Genomic DNA, 12542 nt, shown 5'->3' on the forward strand with positions numbered 1-12542 from the left:
GCGGGGGAAGGAAAGAACCGAATAGTGTGCAACAGTGAAGGTTTGCAACTGAGAGCAGACTTGCGAAAGGGGGTGATCCATACTTCGAATTAATGTCAAGGCTGCAGTAACCCAGTGGAATAAAAGGGGGCATTGTCTCCTCCATACTCAATGGAGGGGCCCTTAAAATAGAGAAAAATCATCGAAGAGAAGAGTGATCCTAAATTTCTTAACCTAGTTATTATGTCAGCTACTCCCTCCCCCACAAACACTACCTTTGCTACAACTGTGACTAAAAGATTTAATTGACATGTAGTTATCAAAGTCTTGTGCACAAGATTTAGAAACAAATTGTTTTTAAGTAAATACTAGTTTGCTAGTTCTCTAAGTAAGGAACAGTTATATTTTGAACTAAACCTGAGAAAGAGAGCGTTGCACTTCCTGTAGCTCATCTTATTTTGGATCTCTACATACTTTGTACAGCAGGGTGCTCATCTATCCTTGTACAGCAGTGACAGTTCAGATGTTCCATCTCGCTGCTCTCTGTATCCTGAGCAGGATCAATTTTTGTCCTGAACATTATGGGCAGTCACTGGGGAAGTGAACACAGCACAGGTGAAGGAGAAGGTGCATCCCATACAATCGGAGTCGCTCATATCCTGGACACATTGGCCCTGATTGTAAGCCCTCGCCCAGCAAGAATGGTGCGTGGGAGGGGTTAAAATCATCTGCGGCCACACTGTTCCTGCCCACCAGCCAGGCAGTGGGTCTGGCCGGGTTTGGGGTGAGACTCTGGAAAAATGTATTCAAATGAGGCCCGGCCATTAAGATCGGCCGGGCCTCCACGTCCCCGGGTTCACCAGCCGCTCCGGGGCTCATGTGTACCATTTCTGCTCCCCCACTCCCATCAGGCCCACTATCTCAGTAAACTGGTTGAAAACCTCCACTTGTAGTTTGGAAGGTCCAGCTACCTTACAGTCCAATGGAGGTCCATGCAAAGTGCCCCTTGTGTCTCCAAGGTGATTGACGGCTCATATGGAGATGGGTTCGCTTCTTAATATACACAACATTTTCCAGTAATCTACTGCTAAAAGATATGGTAATATTGCAGGCTCTAACACAATTCTCTAAACCTTCAGGTCCTGCATTGTAAATCTGTTCAATATATATACAGCACTCCATTCAAATTCAGATGACTTAAAAACCTCCACTAGATAAAATGGACTACCTCCTCTGGTAAGAAAATAACTTAAGATGAATATTTAATGTCTGACTTATATACAATGCATGAATTCAAGCCAGCAATCCAATCTTGGAGTTTGTATGACAAACAAACTGCTTGAGCTTTGCTTTCATGCTTTGTAATATAATTTGAACCCCAAGATTGGATTGGTGGCTGTAAATTGTATGGTGTGTACCCCTCACCTATTGATCAGTCTTCCTAGATTTTACTTTCAAATAGGGAGCCCACTTGCTGCTGGCCATGTGAGGCAGCCTCTCTTTCTGGGTTGCAGGAAACTTTCAGTACACAATATCTGATGCCAAGTTGCCTCTGCTCTGCTGTTTTAAAGCACAAAAGCAGTAATGAAGAGCGACTAAGGTGCAGCAGACAGTGGACAGATCTTTGCCCTATAATAAGAATGATATAGGTATTGGGAGAGGAGTGAATTACCCATCGACCCAATAAATGGCCATTAATCACCGGAAACCATGGTGCTGCAAGAGAGTTCTTATTTTGTCGCTTTTAAACTTCAAATGCCTTGTCCTACACACACTTTCTCCTCCCTACAACCTCACAGTCCTGAAGTAAAGACTCATCACACCAATTGCAATTCTCTCGTTCCTTCCCAAAACTTCAGAACTGTGAACACCTCAGTCTTCCCTTTCTCCTACAATCAATCGGCTTTTAAAGCCCAATCTTGGCGTTAATCACTTATCCTGATTGCTCTCCTCCTCTTTCCAACTCTTGGTGGTGTCCTGCACTTTGGGCCTCAACCGTTCACATGCCTTTTTCAATCTTCATTTTTTTTTTAAAAACAGGTTAGCTCAGCAGTTTTGTTTTTAAGTTAGTGAGACTGTAGGGGTTCCAGTGGTGGGCTGAATCATTTGATGCCCACCCAGTATGTGAGATGGTCTATATTTGGGACTGTGTGACACACTGTTATTCCCCTTCAATGTTGGAGACCTGGCTTTAAATCCACTAGGTAAGGCAAATGTATGTCTGATAAGCAACTATTTTCATGTACATTTTTAACAGCATTCTACCAGTCCCTGGTCTACTTCACTGAATTCAGTGCTGATTATCATAGAATAACAACGATACAGCACAGAAGGAGGCCACTCGGCCCTTCGTGCCTGTGCCGGCTCTTTGAAAGAGCTGTCCAATTAGTCCCACTTCCCCCTGCTCTTTCCCCATGGCCCTGCAAAATTTTCCTTTTTAAGTATTTATCCAATTCCCTTTTGAGATTTATTGTTGAGCCTGCTCCCACCGCCCGTTCAGGCAGCGCGCTCCAGATCACAACAAATCGCTGCGTAAAAAAAATTGTCCTCAACTCCCCTCTGGTCCTTTTGCCAATCACCTTAAATCTCTGTCCTCTGGTTACCGAGCCTCCTGCCAGTGGAACAGATTCACCCTGTCTATTCTATTGAAACCCCTCATTAACTTCTCCAAGTTGTAGATCTGATTGAGACTGTTCATAGCTGAGATCACTTTGGGCTGTTTGTACAAAAGTGGGCCTATTATTTTCGCTGCCAATGTTTGATTTTTTTTCCCTGCCCCACTTGTTGGATTCCCTCCGCTCCAGCATACAGAGCAGAATGTGAGCTGGCAATCTGCTCGAAGGCCTCTGCCAGTTCTATTCTTAATCCAACTGCTCGGACACACATGTAAGACAGCAGCCCAGGTTGGTTCTTCCCGGGTTGTGTGTGAGTGGCCCATTGCGGGGAAAGATGGTCACTCTTGTTGCAGTTTCCCCTCAACAACAACTTGCATTTATATAGCACCTTTAATGTCCCAAGGCGCTTCACAGGAGCATTATCAGACAAAATTTGACACCAAGCCACATAAGGAGCTATTGGGGCAGGTGACCAAAAGCTTAGTCAAAGAGGTAGGTTTTAAGGAGCATCTTAAAGGAGGAGAGAGGGGTGGAGAGGATTAGGGAAGGAGTTCCCGAGTTCGGGCCCCAGGCAGCTGAAGGCACAGCCGCCAATGGTAGAGCGTTTAAAATCGGGGATGCTCAAGAGGCCAGAATTGGTTCTTGAAACAGGAACCCCTATCATTCTAAGAGTAATCACAGTAACTGTTGAGAGAGAGGATAGCATGCTGATGCTTATAAATATTCACAAGAAGCTTATTTAATATGCACATAGTGATGCTGACCCCTAAGGATCTCATTAATATTCCAACATTTGTATCATAGCCCAGAAATAACACAATCAGTAAATGTGCCACAATTTGCTACAGTCTAAATTATTTACATATTCCTTCAATCTTTGGATTTTAATGAAACTGCTCGTTGCTTGACGCAGCTGTTTGTATTCGATTGCAACATCTGTCAACTCTTTCTCCGTCCATTCCAGCCACTGTACACTGATTAGCATATTCATGAGCTGTTTTGCAGATCAGCATCACGGCGTGCATATTAAAGAGAAATGCTCATAAATATTGATGAGCCTCAAAAGAACACTGCAGCTCACAGGGAATCCCTGTCTCAACAACCTAGAATGTTTAAGAGTGCTAGTCATGGCATTTCTTGTGATCTCCTTATGGACTCGTGTCCACCAGAGTACGAGATGGTGTGACCACAGCCCACAGTGAGGACAAAGTTTTATCTGCTGACTTCATTGCTGCGTAAATAATCACATTGCAATAACCTGCTATAAATGCTTAGCGGATAGGGATATGATCTTGGTCAGTGGTCCTCTGAACAATCCTCCCTTGTTCCCTCCAAATCCCTTGTCCGACACACTTCCTTCTCCTATCCAATCGCATTCTTTCCCAGGACCTGTGTAACTCCTCAACCCCCACCTCCGCGCCCCCCCCGGCCGGGACCTTAGTCCTCCCTTCGTCCTATAATCTACATTTTCTTCAAATCCAAGCTTGGTGTCATAGGAACAGGAGGAGGCCATTCTGCCCCTCGAGCCTGTTACATTAGGAACAGGAGGAGGCCATTCAGCCCCTCGAGCCTGTAATGTTAGGAACAGGAGGAGGCCATTCTGCCCCTCGAGCCTGTTACATTAGGAACAGGAGGAGGCCATTCAGCTCCTTGAGCCTGTAACGTTAGGAACAGGAGGGGGCCATTCAGCCCGTTGAATCTGTTCCACCATTCAATTAGATCATAGCTGATCTGTATCTTAACTCCCTTCTACCCACCTTGGTTCTATATCCCTTAATAATAATTTTCAATTGACCCATAACCTCAACTGCTTTGTGGGAAGGAGAGGCCCAGACTTGCGCTGCCCTCTGGTTGAAGAAGTGCTTCCTGATGTCCCAAGACGCTTTTACACATCGTGCTGCTGAAAAGGGATCAACAGTGGGAGGACAAGTTGACAAGCTGCAAAAATAAAGTGTGTGGGATACTAGGTTTTATAAACAGGGGCAGAGAGTAAATGCCAAACCTGCAGCAGTCATCAGTTTGGCTGCAGTTTCAGTATTGGCTGGGATTTGGCTTGTATTCTCATCAGCCTGTGATTTTGCCTCCATTCATTCTAATGAACAGGAAAATCATGGCTGGTAGATCAGGAAGCAACACTTAATACTGACTGGAGCAGAGAGGAGGGAACTTTACGCTGCCCTGAAGTGCTTGATGTCGACATTGGGTGCTAAAAGTGAGAACATGCTCCATCCTCAACGCTGAGGCCAAGGTTCATTCTTTTGGGTAGAGTCACCATTATCTAATAAACATCTATCGATCTAACTCTTGAAATTTTCAATTGCCCCCTGCCCCCCCCCCCCAGCATTCACAGCTTTTTGGGGGAAGAGAGTTCCAGATTCCCACTGCCCTTTGTGTGAAGAAGTGTTTCCTGACATCACCCTGAACGGCCCCCTTGTTCTGGACTTCCCCACCAGAAGAAACAGTTTCTCTCGATCCACCCAATCAACTCCTTTAATCATCTTAAACACCTCAATCAGATCACCCCTTAATCTACACTCGAGGGAATACAAGCCTAGTCTATGAACCTGTCTTCATAATTTAACCCTTTTAGCCCCTGGTATCATTCTGGTGAATCTGCGCTGCCCCCCTCCAAGGCCAATATGTCCTTCCTGAGGGGCAGGGCCCAGAACTGAACGCAGTTACTCCAGATGTGGTTTGACCAAGGCTCTACACAACTGAAGCATCACCTCCCCTTTGTATTCCTGCCTTTCGAGGTAAAGCTATGACGGTTTGGGTTGGGTGGGGTGGGGTGATCACAAGTCTGTACCCACACAGTCTACCAACTTCTTAAGTCAAAGCAGCTTAAAAAGGTCTGGCCAGAGACTACTTACTAGTAAGATTCCCAGTATCTTGATGGTGAAGGAAAACTGCAAATGCTGGTACAGGTTGCACCTCCCTTATCCGGAACCCCCGGGATTTGGCCTGTTCTGGATAAGGGATTTTTCCGCACGAGGGGTGGTCACATTAAATTGGATAGTACCGGTACTGAGCAAGGCGATATCGGGGCTGGCTGGCTTGGGGCTGGGAGTGCAGCAGAAGGATCATGGGGAGGGGTGGGGTGGTGGATCGCGAGGTCAGGCCAGCGATTGCGGGAGTCGACAGCGAGGAAAGACTTCAATTTGTTCATGTTGGAGTTCTGCGCATGCGCCACCCGGTGGCCGGGAATGGTTCTGGACGAGGGGTGGTTCTGGATCAGGGAGTTCTGGATAAGGGAGCTTCAACCTGTAGTCTGAAATAAAACCACAAAATGCTGGAAATGCACAGCGGGTCAGTTAGTATCTGTGGAGAGACGAGATAAGTTCATGTTTGGGGTGAAACTCTTCATTAGAATGATTCTGAGTCTCATCTCAAACTTTCTCTGCCTTCCCAGATTTCCTTGGTTTTATCTTTCAGGTGAATATGAATTCGGCTATGAATAAAAATAAAAATGAAAACAAAACACTACACTTCCTCTCCAGGGCCCTCTTCATCTATCTACAGCTCACTGAAGTCTTCATTTAAACATTTTTGAGGAAGAATTTGTAAACTTTAAGAGCGTCCCTGCTCCATATTTTGACTCTCTTTTTGTTTTCCTCTTAAAGAGGGAGTCTCACTGTCAGTACTCCCTTTTTAAAAAAAAAAACTATTGTAGAGAATCATTATTAACATCAACGCCCATTTGATCTTTCTCTACTTCTGATATTTTTTTAAATTATTTTTTGTTTAAACAGTGAGGTTTGATGACATCATCGGGGACACTGTCTTGGAGGGTTACTGATTCGAAGAATGTGTGGGAACGAAACTCAGGTCAGTTGATACCATTTACCCAGGGTATTTTGCTTTCACTTTTGCAAATATGTTAATTTATTTCACTCATACCATTGGCTTTACTAACTCCTCCAAAACTATTTGCTCTGATAATGCCATCAGCAGTCACTGTGGGGAAAAAACAGAAATTTGGAATCAAAGTTAGTCCTAGTTCTTATTAACTGTTTTTAAAAAAGGGTTCCTGATGATGAAACTCCACCTTGAGGCCCAATTCTCTCTCTCTGCTTATTGCACAGTGCATGATGTAGTTTTGACGTAACATTCGAGAACAATGAACATTTCAGTTCCCAATGGCAGGGGGAAAGGAAGTTTTGTTGATTTTTTTTTAAGAGCAGCCACATCGATCGACCACCATGCCCGGAATTTGCCCGTTGATGATCTGTTGCTTGTCGTTGAAGTAAAGCATGTTGATGGGCGACATTTTGGTTGGCGTGCAGCAGGGGCCAGCTGAGCCCCGGGCATTGGCATGGTGCACCAGATGGGTATGTGGGTATTTCTGCATGAACATGTACTCGCATTGTCCAGAGCAGTAGTTGGCTTTGTATCGTTTGGGAGCAATAATCCAGTCCCAGCCAAAGGCCTCAAAATCTACTGTTAGCGGGTAGCGGCAGCAGCGAGACTCTGTGGAATGCTCGTCACAGTCTAGCCCCAGGTTTCGCCGGGTACGCTTGTTTGTTTCTGCCACTTTGACTTCCAGGAATGGTTGCTGTTCAAAGAAAAGAAACGTTTATTCATTGGAGTGTTATCAATAAGTCTTCCCACTGTCACTATAATTCTAAATCTGCTCTCTACAATGGGACAAAGAGCAAAATAAAAAGTCAAGTACAAAATGCCTTGATTTCCTCCTCTATGCTAGTTTGCGCTATTCACTCTGTATGCAGTGCTGGAAACAAACACATTGTTAAAATTCATATACTCCTCAACAGCCATTTTAAATACACTGTTAACAATCTCATATAACAACCCATTTTAATACATTGCCAATGTTCACATACACCCAGCAGCTGCTCTAAAGGGGTTATTAAAATTCACATACTCCTAGCTGCCATTTTAAACGCACTGTTAAAATTCACATTTTCCTAGAAATCAGCTTAAATACTTTGAGAAAATTCATGAAATAACTGCAGAAATGTAAAAGAGAAAATGATTGCAGGTGCTGGAAATTTGAAACAAAAACAGGAAATGCTAGAAATGCACAGCACGTCAGTCAGTATCCATGCAGAGGACATCAAGTTCACGATTCGGGTGTGGCCCCTTAGTCAGAACAGAATGTTTTGAATGTGCTGTTAGATTTCACAATCCTAGCAATCATTGTTAAAATTCACATATTCCTATCAGCCAATTTACGCGCATTATTAGAAATCATGTAGCCCTAGTATCCATTTTAAATTCATTGCTCAAATTCACATCTATATCATTCCAGCAGTCAGTTTAAATGGGTTGTTAGAATTCATACTCCTAGTAGCCATTTAAGACACATTGTTGAAATGTACATACTCCTAACAGCCACTTACCATTGCATGCTGAGAGGAATGCACCTCACCAACCTTCCTTCGTGCTTCATGGTTAAAGGGAAATGATAGTGGTGCACCTAGCTGGATTCCCACTGATGTACCTCCTCCTATGAGTCTCATCATAGGCAGTCCCTCGGAATCGAGGAAGACTTGCTTCCACTCTAAAAATGAGTTCTTAGGTGGCTGAACAGTCCAATACAGGAACCACAGTCCCTGTCACAGGTGGGACAGATAGTCATTGAAGGAAAGGGTGGGTGGGACAGGTTTGCCGCACGCTCCTTCCGCTGCCTGCGTTTGGTTTCTGCATGCTCTCGGCGACGAGACTCGAGGTGCTCAACGCCCTCCCGGATGCACTTCCTCCACTTAGGGCGGTCTTTGGCCAGGAACTCCCAGTTGTCAGTGGGGATGTTGCACTTTATCAGGGAGGCTTTGAGGGTGTCCTTGTAATGTTTCCTCTGCCCACCTTTGGCTCGCTTGCCGTGAAGGAGTTCCGAGTAGAGCACTAGCTCTCCGCCATGTGGATTCATGAATAGGATTGGTCAGGTGAGACCAGGTCTGCAAAATGATAGTGGCGAGCTGTAAATATTGTTGTGGACAAAGGCCTCACCGTGGACTTGGATAAACTTCAGCTGATTGGTTGGTGAGGAAAATGCATGTGTGGATATGGAGTGAGGACAGGAGAACCAGGTTTGTTTCCCCGCCCCTCATTCTCAGCCAAATTAGTTGCAACGCTCATTGTTTAGGCTCGCTCATGCAAAATGGCCACTTGGGTGATGTAACACAGAACTATTGGTGCCTATGCAACTGTACCTCACCATGCGTCAATGCCTTCAGGAGCATAGGGGAGTGAGCATGCTGTAGTGATGCATGTGGAGCCACCAGGCATCATTACAAATGAGAAAGCATATTGTGGAACACTGCTGTGTGAACAAGGAATTCTCCAGTCATTATAAAGAAAGAAAAAACATGCATTTATATAGCGCCGTTCACGACCTCAAGACGTCCCAAAGAGCTTTACAGCCAATGAAGTACTTTTGAAGTGTAGTCACTGTTGAAATGCAGTACACACAGCAGCCAATTTGCGCACGGCAAGCTCTCATCTCCCAATGAGATAAATGACCAGGTAATCTGTTTTAGTGGTGTTGGATTTACCCAGGAAGCCATTATGGGAGCTTAGTTTAAAGCTCCTACATTGCCACAACTTTAGAACAGTCTCTTCCCCCCCCCCACCACATTGCATCATATGTGACATGTCCATTTCCCACCGCAATCATCCTTGTAGACTCACAAAGTGAAATTGCCGATTGTGGAAGATGTTTTCTGCAGCCAACATCTGCATTGAAGCTGGCCGAAAACAACACTTGTCTTTTCCCTTTGCGCTACCCTTAGTTCTCTGCCCAGAAAAAGGTGTGACATTTGAAAATATTTTTTTTATCCTGAAACATCTGCGTTTGTTCTAGAAGGGCAGTTCGTGGCTTCTTAATGACCCTTCAGAAAAAGATTCTTCAGTTTTCCACCGGTGGGGGGCATTAAAATGATCAGGTGGGAATTAGCCAACCCACTGAGCAGTGCGTAATTCAACAATGGAGCAGTTAAACTCTTTGGCAGAGTATCTGCTCAACACGCAGTCTGCTGCAGTTAACGCACTAACTGGACCAGTGTAGCCATTGATGTGAGAGGGCTGTCCAGGAGCATCAGGCTTTAACTGTCTTGCACTCACCAGCACTTTAATCAGCTGAGCAGTGCTTTTTCTGTAGAATACTTTAAACAGACATTAACAGCAGTAAACTATTAAAAAGCTCAGTAGTGCTGTTCAGCCTCATCCTCTCCGATGTTGGTAAAAGGGGAGGTGCAACGAGACCTGGGTGTCATGGTACATCAGTCATTGAAGGTTGGCATACAGGTGCAGCAGGCGGTGAAGAAGGCAAATAGCATGTTGGCCTTCATAGCGAGGGAATTTGAGTACAGGGGCAGGGAGGTGTTGCTACAGTTGTACAGGGCCTTGGTGAGGCCACACCTTGAATATTGTGTACAGTTTTGGTCTCCTAATCTGAGGAAGGACATTCTTGCTATTGAGGGAGTGCAGCGAAGGTTCACCAGACTGATTCTCAGGATAACAGGACTGACATATGAAGAAAGACTGGATCGACTAGGCTTATATTCAATGGAATTTAGAAGAATGAGAGGGGATCTCATAGAAGCATATAAAATTCTGATGGGATTGGACAGGTTAGATGCAGGAAGAATGTTCCCATTGTTGGGGAAGTCCAGAACCAGGGGTCACAGTCTAAGGATAAGGGGTAAGCCATTTAGGACCGAGATGAGGAGAAACTTTTTCACTCAGAGAATTGTGAACCTGTGGAATTCTCTACCACAGAAAGTTGTTGGGGCCAGTTCGTTAGATATATTCAAAAGGGAGTTAGATGTGGCCCTTACGACTAAAGGGATCAAGGGGTATGGAGAGAAAGCAGGAATGGGGTACTGAAGTTGAATGATCAGCCATGATCTTATTGAATGGTGGTGCAGGCTCGAAGGGCCGAAAGGCCTATTCCTGCCCCTACTTTCTATGTTTCTATGTCCTGTTCAGGCAGTGCATTCCAGATCATAACAACTCGTTGCATAAACTTTTTTTCTCATCTTAAGCCAATTATCTTAAATTTGTGTCCTCTGGTTAGCGACCCTCCTGCCAGTGGAAACCGTTCCTTTTTTTTAAGCTTCGGTGGTCAGTGACACGATGGTGTCTTCAATCACCAATCACATACTCTATATGTGTGTGATGCTCTTGAAACTGGAGATATCTGTATCTCCTTGACACGGAGAACTTATTGTGAACCTAACATCTGTGGTTGGGGAAAATGCTGGAGTCCATTATTAAGGAAGCAGTAGCAGGACATTTAGAAAACCATAATACAGTCAAGCAGAGTCAGCATGGTTTTATGAAAGGGAAATCATGTTTGATAAATTTTCTAGAATCCCTTTGAGGATGTAACAACCAGGGTGGATAAAGGGGAGCCAGTAGATGTGTATTTAGATTTCCAGAAGGCATTCGATAAGGTGCCACATAAAAGGTTACTGCACAAGATAAGAGCTCACTGGGTTGGGGGTAATATATTAGCATGGATAGAAGATTGGCTAACTAACAGAAAACAGAGTGTTGGGATAAATGGGTCATTTTCAGGTTGGCAAACTGTAACTAGTGGGGTGCCACAGGGATTGGTGCTGGGGCCTCAACTATTTACAATCTATATTAATGATTGGATGAAGGGACCGAGTGTAATGTAGCCAAATTTGCTGATGATACAAAGATAGATGGGAAAGCAAATTGTGAAGGGGACACAAAGAATCTGCAAAGCGATTATAGATAGGCTAAGTGAGTGGGAAAATATTTGGCAGATGGGATTTGGTGGGAAAAATAAAAAAGCAATTTATTATTTAAATGGAGAGAGATTACAAAATGCTGCAGTACAGAGGGATCTAGGGGTCCTTGAAACACAAAAAGTTAGCATGCAGGTACAGCAAGTAATCAGGAAGGCAAATAAGAACATAAGAACATAAGAAATAGGAGCAGGATTAGGCCATTTAGCCCCTCGAGCCTGCTCCGCCATTCAATAAGATCATGGCTAATCTGATCATGGACTCAGCTCCACTTCCCTGCTCGTTCCCCATAACCCTTTACTCCCTTTTCGCTCAAAAATCTGTCTATCTCCGCCTTAAATATATTCAATGACCCAGCCTCCACAGCTCTCTGAGACAGAGAATTCCACAGATTTACAACCCTCAGAGAGAAGAAATTTCTCCTCATCTCAGTTTTAAATGGGCAGACCCTTATTCTGAGACTATGTCCCCTAGTTTTAGTTTCCCCTATGAGTGGAAATATCCTCTCTGCATCCACCTCGTTGAGCCCCCTCATTATCTTATAAGTTTCAATAAGATCACCTCTCATTCTTCTGAACTCCAATGTGAATAGGCCCAATCTACTCAACCTATCCTCATAAGTCAACCCTCTCATCTCCAGAATCAACCTAGTGAACCTTCTCTGAATAGCCTGCAATGCAAGTAAATGGAATATTGGCCTTTATTGTAAGGTGGATAGAGTATAGATAGGTGGATAGAGGGAAGTCCTGCTACAACTGTATAGAGCGTTGGTGAGACCACACCTGGAATACTGCGTACAGTTTTGGTCTCCGTATTTAAGGAAGGATATACATGCATTAGAATCAGTTCAGAGAAGGTTCACTAGGTTGATTCCTGGGATGGAGGGGCTGTCATATGAAGAAAGATCGAGCAGGTTGGGCCTATACTCATTGGAGTTTAGAAGAATAGGAGGTGATCTTATTGAAACGTATAAGATTATAAGGAGGCTTGACAGGGTGGATGCAGAGAGGATGTTTCCCCTCGTGGGGGAATCTAGAACTAGGGGGCATGGTTTCAGAATAAGGGGTCACCCATTTAAAACAGAGATAAGGAGGAATTTCTTCTCTCAGAGGATCGTGAATCTTTGGAATTCTCTGCCCCAGAGAGCTGTGGAGGCTGGGTCACTGAATATATTTAAGGTGGAGATAGACAGATTTTTGAACGATAAGGGAGT

General features: G+C 44.4%; 2 protein-coding genes across 2 annotated transcripts in view; one reads left to right on the forward strand and one right to left on the reverse strand.

Moving 5' to 3' along the window:
• The window catches only part of ormdl2 (ORMDL sphingolipid biosynthesis regulator 2), a 209000-nt gene that overhangs the window by 4517 nt on the left and 191941 nt on the right, over nt 1-12542 (forward strand). The window contains exons 3-4 of the mRNA XM_070869688.1: nt 1119-1215; nt 6344-6419. The gene's annotated coding sequence lies outside the window, so the exon portion shown is untranslated. The remainder of the gene's footprint in view (nt 1-1118; nt 1216-6343; nt 6420-12542) is intronic.
• LOC139241004 (growth/differentiation factor 11-like) overlaps nt 6695-12542 on the reverse strand; it is an 84322-nt gene continuing 78474 nt past the window's right edge. Inside the window, exon 3 of the mRNA XM_070869677.1 lies at nt 6695-7146. Coding sequence (XP_070725778.1) covers nt 6766-7146 — 381 coding nt within the window. The 3' untranslated portion in view covers nt 6695-6765. The remainder of the gene's footprint in view (nt 7147-12542) is intronic.

The sequence above is a fragment of the Pristiophorus japonicus genome, chromosome X (genome assembly GCF_044704955.1).
Source record: "Pristiophorus japonicus isolate sPriJap1 chromosome X, sPriJap1.hap1, whole genome shotgun sequence".
NCBI lineage: Eukaryota > Metazoa > Chordata > Chondrichthyes > Pristiophoridae > Pristiophorus > Pristiophorus japonicus.